At 52.4% G+C, this 17,088-nt stretch overlaps 1 protein-coding gene across 3 annotated transcripts in view; it reads right to left on the reverse strand.

The window, feature by feature from the left end:
• LOC121271549 (pleckstrin homology domain-containing family A member 4-like) overlaps positions 1–17,088 on the reverse strand; it is a 75,409-nt gene that overhangs the window by 33,636 nt on the left and 24,685 nt on the right. For all 3 annotated transcript variants that reach the window (XM_041177545.1, XM_041177546.1, XM_041177547.1), the window contains exons 6-10: positions 16,953–17,053; positions 16,111–16,223; positions 13,530–13,994; positions 2,401–3,502; positions 1,924–2,013 (exon numbers count right to left, since the gene is read on the reverse strand). In XM_041177545.1, the coding sequence (XP_041033479.1) occupies positions 1,924–2,013; positions 2,401–3,502; positions 13,530–13,994; positions 16,111–16,223; positions 16,953–17,053 (1,871 nt within the window). The remainder of the gene's footprint in view (positions 1–1,923; positions 2,014–2,400; positions 3,503–13,529; positions 13,995–16,110; positions 16,224–16,952; positions 17,054–17,088) is intronic.

Here is a 17,088-nt window from a genome sequence, read left to right on the forward strand (position 1 = left end):
CTGTGTTCACACTGCCCTGTGACTGCCTGTGTTCACACTGCCCTGTGACTGCCTGTGTTTCCACTGCCCTGTGACTGCCTGTGTTCAGGCTACCCTGTGACTGCCTGTGTTCACACTGCCCTGTGACTGCCTGTGTTTCCACTGCCCTGTGACTGCCTGTGTTCAGGCTACCCTGTGACTGCCTGTGTTCACACTGCCCTGTGACTGCCTGTGTTCACACTGCCCTGTGACTGCCTGTGTTTCCACTGCCCTGTGACTGCCTGTGTTCAGGCTACCCTGTGACTCCCTGTGTTCACACTGCCCTGTGACTGCCTGTGTTCACACTGCCCTGTGACTGCCTGTGTTCAGGCTACCCTGTGACTGCCTGTGTTTCCACTGCCCTGTGACTGCCTGTGTTCACATTGCCCTGTGACTGCCTGTGTTTCCACTGCCCTGTGACTGCCTGTGTTCACACTGCCCTGTGACTGCCTGTGTTCACACTGCCCTGTGACTGCCTGTGTTCAGGCTACCCTGTGACTGCCTGTGTTCACACTGCCCTGTGACTGCCTGTGTTCACACTGCCCTGTGACTGCCTGTGTTTCCACTGCCCTGTGACTGCCTGTGTTCACACTGCCCTGTGACTGCCTGTGTTCACACTGCCCTGTGACTGCCTGTGTTCACACTGCCCAGTGACTGCCTGTGTTCACACTGCCCTGTGACTGCCTGTGTTCACACTGCCCTGTGACTGCCTGTGTTCACACTGCCCTGTGACTGCCTGTGTTTCCACTGCCCTGTGTCTGCCTGTGTTCACACTGCCCTGTGACTGCCTGTGTTCACACTGCCCTGTGACTGCCTGTGTTCAGGCTACCCTGTGACTGCCTGTGTTCACACTGCCCTGTGACTGCCTGTGTTCACACTGCCCTGTGACTGCCTGTGTTCACACTGCCCAGTGACTGCCTGTGTTCACACTGCCCTGTGACTGCCTGTGTTCACACTGCCCTGTGACTGCCTGTGTTCACACTGCCCTGTGACTGCCTGTGTTCAGGCTACCCTGTGACTGCCTGTGTTCACACTGCCCTGTGACTGCCTGTGTTTCCACTGCCCTGTGACTGCCTGTGTTCACACTGCCCTGTGACTGCCTGTGTTCACACTGCCCTGTGACTGCCTGTGTTCACACTGCCCTGTGACTGCCTGTGTTCACACTGCCCTGTGACTGCCTGTGTTCACACTGCCCAGTGACTGCCTGTGTTCACACTGCCCTGTGACTGCCTGTGTTCACACTGCCCTGTGACTGCCTGTGTTCACACTGCCCTGTGACTGCCTGTGTTTCCACTGCCCTGTGACTGCCTGTGTTCACACTGCCCTGTGACTGCCTGTGTTCACACTGCCCTGTGACTGCCTGTGTTCAGGCTACCCTGTGACTGCCTGTGTTCACACTGCCCTGTGACTGCCTGTGTTCACACTGCCCTGTGACTGCCTGTGTTCACACTGCCCAGTGACTGCCTGTGTTCACACTGCCCTGTGACTGCCTGTGTTCACACTGCCCTGTGACTGCCTGTGTTCACACTGCCCTGTGACTGCCTGTGTTCAGGCTACCCTGTGACTGCCTGTGTTCACACTGCCCTGTGACTGCCTGTGTTTCCACTGCCCTGTGACTGCCTGTGTTCACACTGCCCTGTGACTGCCTGTGTTCACACTGCCCTGTGACTGCCTGTGTTCACACTGCCCAGTGACTGCCTGTGTTCACACTGCCCTGTGACTGCCTGTGTTCACACTGCCCTGTGACTGCCTGTGTTCACACTGCCCAGTGACTGCCTGTGTTTACACAGTCCCCAGGTGCAGCCTGTTCCTTGTTCACTAACTCCAAACCCTGTATGTCACCAGCCTCTCCCTCCCCAGTTGACTGTAAGACCTCAATTTAATATATGAATCCTTGGAACTCACCGTTTTTCCTGATAAGCCTAGAGTTCTGACTGTTCGGGAGATATGAGATGGAGGAGGTGGAAAACATCGATTTTGGTAGGTCAAAGGCTCCTTAATATCAGAAAGGCAGAGAGGCAGAGGGATGGTAGGGAGAGAGAAAGAGAAAAAGAAAGAGGGTGAGACACAGAGCAACAGAGAGAAAGAGTGGGAGAGAGAGAGGGTGATACAGAGACAGAGGAAGAGAGGTAAAGAGTGAGGGACAAAGAGAGAGAAAGACAGAGACAGAAAGTGAGAGACAGAGGGAAGAGATAGACACAGACAGAAAGATATAGGCAGAGAGAGAGCAAGAGACAGAGATGGGAGGGAGAGAGAGGCAGAGGGAGTGACAGGGAAAGGGAGAGAGAGATGCTATAGTTTATTCTTATGAATAATGAGTTGAGACAATAGTCCAAATATCTTACAAATTCATTAAAGATTTTTCATCACTTTATACTTTACCCTTGTTCCTGGTATCCTGTGTCTGCCAAGAGACATCTCTTTGTGATGGTCTTTACCAGGCAGAACCACTGGAGTATGTGGTCTGTAATTTTCAGAACGTCTGCTTGGGGTTGTGACACTCAATCCTTCAATATCCATTTCATCTAGAGGGACTGCAGTCATCCTTTCAAATGGTGTTGGTGATCTTTGCTGGATTCTGAATGGACCGTGAAATTTGTTTGACAGGAAACCATAATGTTCCTCAGAAGGCAGCACATCAAGTCGATTAGAAGGAGTTTGTGGTCTTGAATAAGGTCTGTTCAGTGTTTGCCCTCGAGCTCTTGCAAATGTTGAAGCCATGTAATATTCTCCAGGCTGTTCCTCTGTGGGTAGCAGTGTGACATTGGCTGGTAAACTGTGAGGTCCTGCAAACAGCCCTGGAATCTGAAGGTAGCTGCTTCTCATCATTGGAGATGCCTGTGGGGATGGAAGGATGTCAATCCTCCCAATTGGAGTGTGAGGCCTTACCAAAGTTCGGCTGGCCCTCTGGGATGAACCCATGTGGTGGACGTCTACATGGGATCTGCTTTCTGATCTCTCTAAGGGAGACTGGGCTCTTTGTGAAGACCTTGAGAATGGGACAGGGGGTTTGGATGTCACTGGTGAATTCTGGGGGATTGAGGCCCTGTCCAGCGACCCCTGGGAAACTCCCTCAGATGGAGTTTCACTCAAATGGCTGCCTTGTTGTCCCTCTGATAGGATCACATATCGGTCATCGGGAGTGTGCGATCTTCGCAGTACCTGGTACCTCGGAGTGTCGGATGTAATGGGCAGGGAGTTGGAGCGCAGAGATCTGGTATTTCGGGAGCTGATGAGATCTGGAGTGTTGGATGGGAAGATTCTGCTCTGATAGATGCTGATCGCTGGGGAAGCTTCATGCTGCAATCTCTCCTCCTGCTCCTGATTGAAATAGTAACTGGGGCTTTGCTGCTGCATGTTTCCCGAGCTCAGACTGATGGGGATGGAATGTTCCCCGTGGAGTTGGGAGCTGACTGATGATACTGGATAACCATCAACAAGGCATTCGTACACATGGCCAGACGCAGTCTTCACTACATAGTGCCTGGTACAAAATTGAACAAATGAACAAAAACTGTTAGGCTGTTTTTGTTGCATAACCACCATCAGTCTTCACTCTCTGTCCAACATGGCCAGTAACATTCCAGCTCCCTTGAGCTTTGACCTGAACTCCCAATGCCTGGGGAGGGTGGGCTGGATTCGGGCGATGTTGGGGCTGGTTAATCTTAACCAGACAGCAGTGAGGAGAATACATTTGGACTCAGTGCCACAAGTTAGGAGAGGAAAGGGGAACATATTAATACTGATCACTACCCAGACTGATGCCTGCTGGGATTGTGCACAGAAGCAGCCAGGGATGTGATGCATCTCATGATCGACCAGCTTGTTATCCTGTACACTGTATTGACATATACAGAGTGGGCACTCGAAGAACCAAACTGAAACACATTAACCTCAGGAGAGTCATTACTGGAGGGAATTGCAGCAAAATGTTAAAATATGCCACAGTCCTGCAAATCTCATATATCAGAATAATGTGACTGTGATATTCAGCACTGTAAACCCCTCAACAAGACTTTATAGTTTAATTGCTGTGTTGTTTAGAGAGAGATAGATCAGCGTTAAACAATGTGACTCTCTCTGAACAGCTGCCTCTTACTCCATCTGATATTCTACAGTGACTGTGAACACAACAATTAAACTAGACTCACTGCCCTAGAAATTGTCATGTAGGAGTGAATCCCTCTAACAATCCACTGGTCAGTGATGGTCAGTACTGACCATTCATAAACCAGCTGGTCAGTACTGCTGCTACAATTAGCCTCAGGGTAGAGATGTGTCCAATTCAATGAGGAACAGTTTCAGGACAGGAGTGTGGAAACAAGGTTAAAGGTCAAACATGAGGATTGGATCGTTACAGGATGATTGGTGAACTTTAAATCACTGATTTAGTTCAAACCTTGGACCTGTAATTGGCAAGAACATTCCAGAAAGGACCTGACTGCTGAAGGGCAATGATTTACACAGTGGTTGACATCTGACTCCAGTTAAAGCTGTTCCAACAGGAGGGGTCAGTGAGGATTGGAAACTTCTGTGACTCAGTCATTCTTGGAATCTGGGTGATCTGCTCCTACCCCTCCCACCCCCACCCCCTCATTCCCCTGACCCTGCCCCTCCCTCCCTTCCCCACACACTCATTACCCTGACCCTGCCCCTCCCTCCCTCCCCCACACACTCATTCCCCTGACCCTGCCCCTCCCTCCCTTCCCCCACACACTCATTCCCCTGACCCTGCCCCTCCCTCCCTTCCCCCACACACTCATTACCCTGACCCTGCCCCTCCCTCCCTTCCCCACACACTCGTTACCCTGACCCTGCCCCTCCCTCCCTTCCCCCACACACTCATTCCCCTGACCCTGCCCCTCCCTCCCTTCCCCCACACACTCATTCCCCTGACCCTGCCCCTCCCACCCCCACCCCCTCATTCCCCTGACCCTGCCCCTCCCTCCCTCCCCCACCCCCTCATTCCCCTGACCCTGCCCCTCCCTCCCTTCCCCACACACTCATTCCCCTGACCCTGCCCCTCCCTCCCTTCCCCCACACACTCGTTACCCTGACCCTGCCCCTCCCTCCCTCCCCCACACACTCATTCCCCTGACCCTGCCCCTCCCTCCCCCACACACTCATTCCCCTGACCCTGCCCCTCCCTCCCTCCCCCACACACTCATTCCCCTGACCCTGCCCCTCCCTCCCTTCCCCCACACACTCATTCCCCTGACCCTGCCCCTCCCTCCCTTCCCCCACACACTCATTCCCCTGACCCTGCCCCTCCCTCCCACCCCCACCCCCTCATTCCCCTGACCCTGCCCCTCCCTCCCTCCCCCACACACTCATTCTCCTGACCCTGCCCCTCCCTCCCTCCCCCACACACTCATTCCCCTGACCCTGCCCCTCCCTCCCTCCCCCACACACTCATTCCCCTGACCCTGCCCCTCCCTCCCTCCCCCACACACTCGTTACCCTGACCCTGCCCCTCCCTCCCTCCCCCACACACTCATTCCCCTGACCCTGCCCCTCCCTCCCTCCCCCACACACTCGTTACCCTGACCCTGCCCCTCCCTCCCTTCCCCCACCCCCTCATTCCCCTGACCCTGCCCCTCCCTCCCTTCCCCCACACACTCATTACCCTGACCCTGCCCCTCCCTCCCTTCCCCCACACACTCATTCCCCTGACCCTGCCCCTCCCTCCCTTCCCCCACACACTCGTTACCCTGACCCTGCCCCTCCCTCCCTTCCCCCACACACTCGTTACCCTGACCCTGCCCCTCCCTCCCTTCCCCCACACACTCATTCCCCTGACCCTGCCCCTTCCTCCCTCCCCCACACACTCGTTACCCTGACCCTGCCCCTTCCTCCCTCCCCCACACCCTCATTCCCCTGACCCTGCCCCTCCCTCCCTCCCCCACACACTCGTTACCCTGACCCTGCCCCTCCCTCCCTCCCCCCACACACTCGTTACCCTGACCCTGCCCCTCCCTCCCTCCCCCACACCCTCATTCCCCTGACCCTGCCCCTCCCTCCCTCCCCCACACACTCGTTACCCTGACCCTGCCCCTCCCTCCCCCACACACTCGTTACCCTGACCCTGCCCCTCCCTCCCTCCCCCACACCCTCATTCCCCTGACCCTGCCCCTCCCTCCCTCCCCCACACACTCGTTACCCTGACCCTGCCCCTCCCTCCCTCCCCCCACACACTCATTCCCCTGACCCTGCCCCTCCCTCCCTCCCCCACACCCTCATTCCCCTGACCCTGCCCCTCCCTCCCTCCCCCACACACTCGTTACCCTGACCCTGCCCCTCCCACCCCCACCCCCTCATTCCCCTGACCCTGCCCCTTCCTCCCTCCCCCACACACTCGTTACCCTGACCCTGCCCCTCCCTCCCTTCCCCCACACACTCATTACCCTGCCCCTCCCTCCCTTCCCCCACACACTCGTTACCCTGCCCCTCCCTCCCTCCCCCCACACACTCGTTACCCTGACCCTGCCCCTCCCTCCCTTCCCCCACACACTCGTTACCCTGACCCTGCCCCTCCCTCCCTTCCCCCACACACTCGTTACCCTGACCCTGCCCCTCCCTCCCTTCCCCCACACACTCATTCCCCTGACCCTGCCCCTCCCTCCCTTCCCCCACACACTCATTCCCCTGACCCTGCCCCTCCCTCCCTTCCCCCACACACTCGTTACCCTGACCCTACCCCTCCCTCCCTCCCCCACACACTCGTTACCCTGACCCTGCCCCTCCCTCCCTTCCCCCACACACTCGTTACCCTGACCCTGCCCCTCCCTCCCTTCCCCCACACACTCATTCCCCTGACCCTGCCCCTCCCTCCCTTCCCCCACACACTCATTCCCCTGACCCTGCCCCTCCCTCCCTTCCCCCACACACTCATTCCCCTGACCCTGCCCCTCTGTCACACTCTGGCCCGCGGCAATGGTTCTCTCTTGCTGGTCAGATGTTTCCTGAAGGGAATCAGTCGATTTTACACATTGGGAAATGAACTGCAGACTGAATTCTTCCTCAGGTCCTCACTCAGATTCTCTCCCAATGCTCCCTTCAACCACCCTAATACTCCCAGCCTGGGGGGGGTGGGTACAGCCTGTGTCCAGCCTGGGGGGGGTGGTGGGTACAGCCTGTGTCCAGCCTGGGGGGGGTGGTGGGTACAGCCTGTGTCCAGCCTGGGGGGGGCGGGGGTACAGCCTGTGTCCAGCCTGGGGGGGGCGGGGGTACAGCCTGTGTCCAGCCTGGGGGGGGTGGTGGGTACAGTCTGTGTCCAGCCTGGGGGGGGGTGGTGGGTACAGCCTGTGTCCAGCCTGGGGGGGGTGGTGGGGGTGGTGGGTACAGCCTGTGTCCAGCCTGGGGGGGGGGGTGGTGGGGGTGGTGGGTACAGCCTGTGTCCAGCCTGGGGGGGGTGCGGGGTACAGCCTGTGTCCAGCCTTGGGGGGGGTGGTGGGTACAGCCTGTGTCCAGCCTGGGGGGGTTGGTGGGTACAGCCTGTGTCCAGCCTGGGGGGGGTGGTGGGTACAGTCTGTGTCCAGCCTGGGGGGGGTGGTGGGTACAGCCTGTGTCCAGCCTGGGGGGGTTGGTGGGTACAGCCTGTGTCCAGCCTGGGGGGGGGGTGGTGGGTACAGCCTGTGTCCAGCCTGGGGGGGGTGGTGGGTACAGCCTGTGTCCAGCCTGGGGGGGGCGGGGTACAGCCTGTGTCCAGCCTGGGGGGGCTGGGGTACAGCCTGTGTCCAGCCTGGGGGGGGTGGTGGGGTACAGTCTGTGTCCAGCCTGGGGGGGGTGGTGGGTACAGCCTGTGTCCAGCCTGGAGGGGGGTGGTGGTACAGCCTGTGTCCAGCCTGGAGGGGGGGCGGGTACAGCCTGGTGTCCAGCCTGGGGGGGGGTGGTGGGTACAGCCTGTGTCCAGCCTGGGGGGTGGGGGTGGTGGGTACAGCCTGTGTCCAGCCTGGAGGGGGTGGTGGGTACAGCCTGTGTCCAGCCTGGAGGGGGTGGTGGGTACAGCCTGTGTCCAGCCTGGAGGGGGTGGTGGGTACAGCCTGTGTCCAGCCTGGAGGGGGCGGGGTACAGCCTGTGTCCAGCCTGGGGGGGGTGGTGGGTACAGCCTGTGTCCAGCCTGGGGGGTGGGGGTGGTGGGTACAGCCTGTGTCCAGCCTGGAGGGGGTGGTGGGTACAGCCTGTGTCCAGCCTGGAGGGGTTGGTGGGTACAGCCTGTGTCCAGCCTGGAGGGGTTGGTGGGGGTGGTGGGTACAGCCTGTGTCCAGCCTGGGGGGGGTGGTGGGTACAGCCTGTGTCCAGCCTGGAGGGGGTGGTGGGTACAGCCTGTGTCCAGCCTGGGGGGGGTGGTGGGTACAGCCTGTGTCCAGCCTGGAGGGGGTGGTGGGTACAGCCTGTGTCCAGCCTGGAGGGGGTGGTGGGTACAGCCTGTGTCCAGCCTGGGGGGGGGTGGTGGGTACAGCCTGTGTCCAGCCTGGAGGGGGTGGTGGGTACAGCCTGTGTCCAGCCTGGAGGGGGTGGTGGGTACAGCCTGTGTCCAGCCTGGGGGGGGCGGGGTACAGTCTGTTGGACTGAGTACAGGAGCCCACACAGTGAGGTAAGAAGGCGTATGACCCAGGCCTAGGGTCAGTGTGGTGTTGAGCAGAGACATGGTAAGACCCAGGATGGAGATGCCCCTTTACTGTGTATTTGTACATAGTTAATAAAGTCCGGGACACTCTGGTCCACTCCTCCATCACCCCCTACACCTCAGCCCCCTCCCACAGCACCTTCCCATGCAGCCGCAGAAGGTGTAACACCTGCCCCTTCACTTCCTCTCTCCTCACCGTCCAAGAGCCCAAACACTCCTTTCAAGTGAAGCAGCATTTCACTTGCACTTCCCTCAATTTAGTCTACTGCATTCGTTGTTCCCAATGCGGTTTCCTCTACATTGGAGAGACCAAACACAGACTGGGTGACCGCTTTGCAGAACACATTCGGTCTGTCCGCAAGAATGACCCAAACCTCCCTGTCGCTTGCCATTTTAACACTCCACCCTGCTCTCTTGCCCACATGTCCGTCCTTGGCCTGCTGCATTGTTCCAGTGAAGCCCAACGCAAGCTGGAGGAACAACACCTCATCTTCCGACTAGGCACTTTACAGCCTTCCAGACTGAATGTTGAGTTCAACAATTTTAGATCATGAACTCTCTCCTCCATCCCCACCCCCTTTCTGATCCCCCCTTTTTTTTCTAATAATTTATATAGATTTTTCTTTTCCCACCTATTTCCATTATTTTTAAATGTATTTCCATCCATTGTTTTATCTCTACCTTTTAGCCTATTTCGATCCCTTCCCCCCACCCCAGCCCCACTAGGGCTATCTGTACCTTTATTATCACATTCCTTAGATAATATCACCAGCTTCAACACCCCTTTGTCCTTTTGTCTGTGACAACTTTTGGTTATCTCCACCTATCACTGGCTCTACTTGTCCCACCCCCCCCACCACCACCACCACCACCACCACCACTTAAACCAGCTTATATTTCACCTCTCTTCTATTTTTACTTAGTTCTGTTGAACGGTCATTCGGATTCGAAACGTTAACTGTGTTCCTCTCTGCAGATGCTGCCAGACCTGCTGAGTTCTTCCAGGTATTTTTGTTTTTGTTAATAAAGACTTGTTGTTAACATACAGAAGACTGTGAAACTTCCTTAACAGACACGTTCTGTAACCAACACCATGACAACACTGTCTGCATCCAATCTTGGGGGGATGAGTACAGTCTGGAGGGGAAGTACAGTCTGAACCCAGTCGGGGGGAGAGTACAGCCTGAACCCAGTTTGGTGGGGGGCATACAGTCTGAGCCCAATCTGGGATGGGGTACAGTCTGTGCTCAGTCTGGGATGGGGTACAGTCTGTGCCCAGTGTGGAGTGGGGGTACAGTCTGTGCCCAGTCTGTGGGGGGTGGGGAACAGCTGCTTATGGTAAAGCAGGCAGTTAGTGCTGGAACTCTGTGCCGTGTGGCTATTCATCCTTCACTTCCATTGACAGGAATTTTGAGGCACTGGGATTAATAGTTATTGTTGTTGGTGATCTTTCAGCTATTATCCCAGGTTAAAGATCATCTCCAGCTCTGTGGCTTTAACCTCATTCTGTGAAGTCTGGATTAAAAATTACCTCAATAAATAATTCAGCTCAGCAACTCCTCACAGCTCCGGTTAATCAATTAGCACTCTCCATTTCATGCAGTTTATAAAAACAGACACAGAATCAGAAAAACACGGGGTGTGTCACTATCCTGTGATGTCCCCTGTGTGGTAATTGGTGAATGCAGCAACAGAAACTGAAATCAGATAAGGACAGCACATCAGCATTGGTCGATTTTTAAGGGTGGGGGGAGGGGGGGTCTTTATCACTGAACGATGGATGATGACTGGAATCTTCCCTCCTGAGCCTGTGACTGGAATCAGTGACACACCAACAGCTTCACTGTCTTCACCAATCAGAAAGAAAAGCCTGTATTTCTTTACTGCTGTTCAAAAACTCAGGACATCCCAAAGCCTGTCACAGCCAGTGAAATATCTGCATTGTAGCCACTGTCATAAAGAAGGAAACTCGGTGGACAATTTGTCCATAACAAGACCTCACAAACAGTGAGATAAAAGCAAAATACTGCAGATGTGTCAGACCTGCTGAGTTTTTCCAGGTACTTTTGTTTTTGTCCCACAAACAGTAATTTGATAATGACCAGAGAATCCATTTTGTGATAAAAAGCAAAACACTGCGGATGCTGGAAATCTGAAACGAAAACAAAAATTGCTGGAAAAACTCAGCAGGTCTGACAGCGTCTGTGGAGCGAAAGACAGAGTTTACGTTTCGAGTCCATCTGACTCTTCTTCAGAGCTGAATTTCTGAAGAAGAGTCATCTGGACTCGAATCTATTTTGTGATATTGTTTGGGGGATAAATATTGGTCAGGACACCAGCGAGAACTCCCCAACACTGCTTTAAGAACAGAGTCTGTGAGAACTTTAACATCTGTCTGAAGGGGCAGACGGGCTCAGTTTAATGACTGTCTGAGGGACAGACAGGGGCTCAGGTTAATGACTGTCTGAGAGATAGACGGGCTCAGTTTAACGTCTGAGGGGACAGACGGGCTCAGTTTAATGACTGTCTGAGGGACAGACAAGGGCTCAGGTTAACCTCTGTCTGAGAGACAGACGGGCTTGGTTTAACGTCTGAGGGGACAGACAGGGGCTCGGCTTAACGTCTGAGAGGACAGACAGGGGCTCGTTTTAACGTCTGTCTGAGGGACAAACAGGGGCTCAGTTTAACGTCTGTCTGAGGGACAGACGGGCTCGGTTTAATCTCTGTCTGAGAGACAGATGGGCTTGGTTTAACCTCTGTCTGAGAGACAGACAGGCTTGATTTAACGTCCAACGCTACAAAAGGATATCGATAGGTTAGGTTAGTGGGCAAAGATCTGGCAAATTGAATTTTTAAAAATTCATTCATGGGATGTGGGCTTTGCTGGCTGGGCCAGCATTTATTGCCCATCCCTAATTGCCCTTGAGAAGGTGGTGGTGAGCTGCCTTTTTGAACTGCTGCAGTCCATGTGGTGTAGGTACACCCACAGTGCTGTTAGGAAGGGAGTTCCAGGATTTTGACCCAGCGACAGTGAAGGAACAGTGATATATTTCCAAGTCAGGATGGTGAGTGACTTGGAGGGGAACTTTCAGGTGGTGGTGTTCCCATCTATCTGCTGCCCTTGTCCTTCTAGATGGTAGAAGTCGTGGGTTTGGAAGGTGCTGTCGAAGGAGCCTTGGTGAATTCCTGCAATACATCTTGTAGATGGTACACACTGTTTTTGTGCGTCGGTGGTGGGGGGAGTGAAAGTTTGTGGATGGGGTGCCAATCAAGCGGGGCTACTTTGTCCTGGAGGGTGTCGAGCTTCTTGAGTGTTGTGGGAGCTGCACTCATCCAGGCAAGTGGAGATTATTCCATCACACTCCTGACTTGATGGTGGACAGGCTTTGTGGGGTCAGGAGGTGAGTTACTCGTCGCAGGATTCCCAGCCTCTGACCTGTTCTTGTAGCCACAGTATTTATGTGGCCAGTCCAGTTAAGTTTCTGGTCAATGGTAACCCCCAGGATATTGATAGTGGGGATTCAGTGATGGTAATGCCATTGAACATCGAGGAGATTCTCTCTTGTTGGAGATGGTTATTACCTGGCACTCGTGTGGCACAAATGTTATTTGCCACTTGTCAGCCCAAACCTGGATATTGTCCAGGTCTTGCTGCATTTGGACATGGGCTGCTTCAGTATCTGAGGAGTTGTGAATGGTGCTGAACATTGTGCAATCATCAGCGAACATCCCCACTTCTGACCTTATGATGGAAGGAAGGTCATTGATGAAGCAGCTGAAGATGGTTGGGTCTAGGACACTACCCTGAGGAACTCCTGCAGTGATGTCCTGGAACTGAGATGACTGACCTCCAACAACCACAACCATCTTCCTTTGTGCGAGGTATGACTCCAACCAGCGGAGAGTTTACCCCTTGATTGCAGACAGTACATCAACTTAGCATTTTATTGAAAAGAAAGCATCTCTGACAGTGCAGCACTGTCTCAGGACTGACCCTCTGACAGTGCAGCACTCCCTCCGTACTGACCCTCCAACAGTGCAGCACTCCCTCAGTACTGACCCTCCGACAATGCAGCACTTCCTCAGAACTGATCCTCTGACATTGCAGCACTCCCTCAGTACCATCTCTCCAACAGCGCAGCAATCCCTCAGTACTGACCCACTAATGGTGCAGCGCTCCCTCAGTACTGACCCTCCAACAGTGCAGCACTCCCTCAGTGCTGACCCTCAGACAGTGCAGCGCTCCCTCAGTAATGACCCTCAGACAATGCGGCACTCCCTCAGCACTGACCCTTCAACAGTGCTGCACTCCATCAGTAATGACCATGTGACATTGCTGCACTTCCTCAGTACTGCCTCTCAGACAGTGCAGCGCTCCCTCAGTACTGACCCTCCGACAGTGCTGCACTCCCTCAGTACTGCCCCTCAGATAGTGCAGCTCTCCCTCAGTACTGACCCTGTGACTTGAAGCTGCAATGTTCTGACTGTGAGGTAAGAGTCCTCCCCATTGAGCTTCAGCTAACGAGACCTCCTCACTTAAAAAATGTTCCTGAAGTAGGAGTTGCTCTATTTGACCTGTGACCCCTCTGTCACCTATAAGCTTCAACACCTGGTCACCAATATTTTATTGATCAATGAACATTCTTCCTTCTCCCTCCTAAACACCGAATTCCCCAGCTTCCTCCTGACAGTGTTGAAATGAAGTCTCGATCACTTTGTCTCTGACTCGAATCAATCTTTCCCAGGATTTATGACATTTTCTGATTCCCTATACTGATGGATGAGATCAGGGAGTGGGTAATAAACATGGGCTCTTCCTACTTATTATTCAGTTACTTTGAGGATATAGGTCAGGATTCAAGGAGCGTTCTTGTCTACTTACTTGTCCTGCTGTCCTTCAGGGAGTTTCCCTTTCTGGGACCGAACCCATTGCTCAACATGAGATAGCGAGCTTCTTCTGTGTGGTTCCATGTACTCAGCCCCAGGCTTGGGAGCATCTTCAAATCTGAATGCTCTGTTATGAACCCCACTTGTAGGAGTGGGAGGTGGGACAGTGCCATTCGGTGTTGGAGGGGTCAGCTGCTCGAGGGAGATGGTTAAAGATGGGGCATCTCTGTGACTATTGGTGGGAGCCAGGAGTTCCTGTCTGACTTTCTCCAACTTCTTTTCCATCATTTCACTCCTGGAGTCCAGTAGGTGCCTTGGTTCAGAGAGTTTTGCGATTTCCAGCGACTCTGCGCTTTGAGCACTTTCCCTCTGCTGGAACAGGCCAGATTTTGTGAAATCTTCAAAGCTGGAAAATTCCTGTTCCTGAGGAACATGCTTTGAAGATTTCATTGAGGAGATGCTGCAAAACAGAGGATTTCAATCAGTTAAAGGTAAATAAACTGACAGCGAGTTGGGTACGCTGTTAAAACACAAATCTTTAGTGTTAAAGACAAGCTGACCCTCAATATGAAGAAACTTATTCTATCCAACATGATAAATATCACCGATGTAAATGGAAAGATGAAGCACACTGTTCACTGTCAGCTTCAATGACCTCTTGTGATTTGAATAATTCTTCAGCTAGCCCTCCTCTGAATTTCCTGTGCCTTAACTCTAAGCTTCAAACATTACCTAGATACACTTCCTCCTCTCAAACTCATATTTTGTGCCTATCAGAGCTCTTTATTCTATCTCCCGTTTGAAATCATTCAATAGCACAACTTCTAAATTAGGGAACTTCCATTCGGTTTCTTTTCATCTCAAGTTGTTAAACTTCACGCTCGGCCACAACAAATAATCACATTTTGCTTCTCTTGCTTCATATAAACGTATGAATAAGGAACAGGAGGAGGCCATTCAGCCCCTCGAGCCTGCTCCACCATCTAATAAGATCATGGCTGATCTCCTATCCCAACTCCACCTTCCCACATTATCCCCTTTCCCTTAATTCCTTTAGTGTCCAAATATCTATCAACCTTGAACATAATCAATGATGGAACATCCACAGCTCTCTGGGAGTGGAGAATTCCAAAGGTTCACAACCCTCAGAGTGAAGAAATGTCTCATCGCAGTCCAAAATGGCCAACCTCATATTCTGGAACCATATTCTGGATTCCCCAGCCAGCTCCCCATGCTTCCTGCATTGACCAATCCTACGATTAATCTAGAGGGAGAAGGTAGGGGAGTGGTTCTGGGTGAATTGCTCTTTCAGAGAGCTAGCACAGACACAACTGTGATGCTGAATGGTCTTCTTCTAGGCTGGAGCCATTCTGTGATTCTAACCATTCAATAAGATCACCTCTCATTCATTTAAACTAATGAATATAGGGCTAGTTCACTCAATCTCCCCTCATTGGACAAATCCCTCTTCTCAAGAACCAACCAAGTAAACCAAGTAATCCTTCTTTTATCTCAAGTAAACCTTTGTTGCACTCCCTCTAGAACAACGTCATATGCCCAGGGTCAAAAAGTCTAACACACAATTCTGAACTTCCAACATTTTCCATTAATGAGCAGTTGAGGAGATAGACCCCCACACTGCAGGATCATCGCTGGAACCTCAGCTATTCCCAAGCTCTAGAAATAATTTTAATGACTAGACTTAGGGCAATGTATCCAAGTTTACTGATCTTACAAAGCTAGATGGAAAATTAACCTGTGAGGAGATCACAAAGAGACAGCAAAGGGATCTAGACAGCTAAAGTGAGTGGGTAAGACTGTGGTAGGTGAATTATAATGTCAAGAAGTGTGAAAATATCCACCTTCGTAGGAAGAATAGAAAACAGAATGTTTTATAGAAACTGAGAGACTGAGGAATTAAAAATAGGAGACAAGGACCTGCGTGTCCTGTACAAGCATTGCAGAAAGTTAACATGCAGGTACAGTAGGGTAATGAAGAAGGCAAATGGTCTGTTAGCCTATATTACAAAGGGATTAGAGCAAAGAAGTCTTACTACAATTATACAGAGTATTGGTGAAACTACAGCTGGAGTACTGCGTGCAGTTTTGGTCTCTTTACCCAAGTACGTTGTCCCTTCAGGTTCCTGAGGTTTGAACTTTGGCAGAGTGGAAATAATACCAAACAACAGGATTACATGAGAAAGAGCAGATTCCATTGGGATTGTGTACAATGGGAGGGAATGGGAAGGGGTTTGATCCATTGGGATTATGTACAATGGGAGGGAATGGGAAGGGGTTTGATCCATTGGGATTGTGTACAATGGGAGGGAATGGGAAGGGGTTTGATCCATTGGGATTGTGTACAATGGGAGGGAATGGGAAGGGGCTTGATCCATTGGGATTGTGTACAATGGGAGGGAATGGGAAGGGGCTTGATCCATTGGGATTATGTACAATGGGAGGGAATGGGAAGGGGTTTGATCCATTGGGATTGTGTACAATGGGAGGGAATGCGAAGGGGTTTAGCATCGACCTGGATTTGACAATAATACATTACGAGCGTTTTAACTCCTTACTTAGCGTTTTCAGATTCCACACGTGCTGATTGGATCAAAGCTCTGATCCATCCATTCATATCTTCCTGAGTGTCAGCACTGAAGTAATATGTCCTCATTCCTGGGTGTTCAGCCTATTGGACAGGAAACCACCAGTAAAGGTTAAACAGCTCTTTGTTTCTGAATGTTTGCTATAACACTCTCTCCATCCACTCCCTCCTCCTCTTAACATTCAACCGGCTTTAGAAATGGATTGCTGGATAATGGAGCATTCATTGCTTCCAACCAGCAATCCCACATCACCAACTGCAGCAAAATCTGTAAATCTCAGTATAAAGACGTTCAATTACTGGGACCTGGTCTTTATATCAATTCCGTGTTCTAACTCTAACCCTAAAGCCTGGAGTCCCCACTTCACCCTGAATGATCTGTCCAGTTCATCCTCTGCCAGGATTGCAGAAGTAATTGGTCCTGTACAGAAATCTCAGGAATTTCCATGAGAAAAATGCAAATAGAGACTCCTCTTCTGGTGGTCCAAGTTTCCTGGGCTCCACATCTCCACAATCTGCCTTTAGACTCTGTCTCAGCCGCTAAGGATTTGTTGATTTTCGCACTTAGACCTGGAACCCAATTGTCATTTTTAAAGATTTCTCAGGTTTTACCCTGGCTAATTCACAAACAATAAGGTTACACCCAGGTGGATTCACCCCCAACCCCATGCCCTTGCCCCTCACATCTGTCCTCCCACTCCCCAGCCCCCTCCCCCAGCACCCAATGCTCTCTCCCACTCCAGAGTGTATCTCTGTTGGATTCTGTTATTTTCTTCCCCATGTTTCCAACTCAAAGCCCAAATTATCCTGAACCTTGAAAATGAATTTCCGTGTTTTCCGATCCTGTGGATCAGCAGCAGAGATGATGTAACTCGGCATTGGAATACTCCCCAGGATTCTCTCTTCCCGACTATCTGTGGAGCACAAGATACAGAGAATCAGCTTCTAC

Source organism: Carcharodon carcharias, chromosome 31 (genome assembly GCF_017639515.1).
Source record: "Carcharodon carcharias isolate sCarCar2 chromosome 31, sCarCar2.pri, whole genome shotgun sequence".
NCBI classification, from domain to species: Eukaryota; Metazoa; Chordata; class Chondrichthyes; order Lamniformes; family Lamnidae; genus Carcharodon; species Carcharodon carcharias.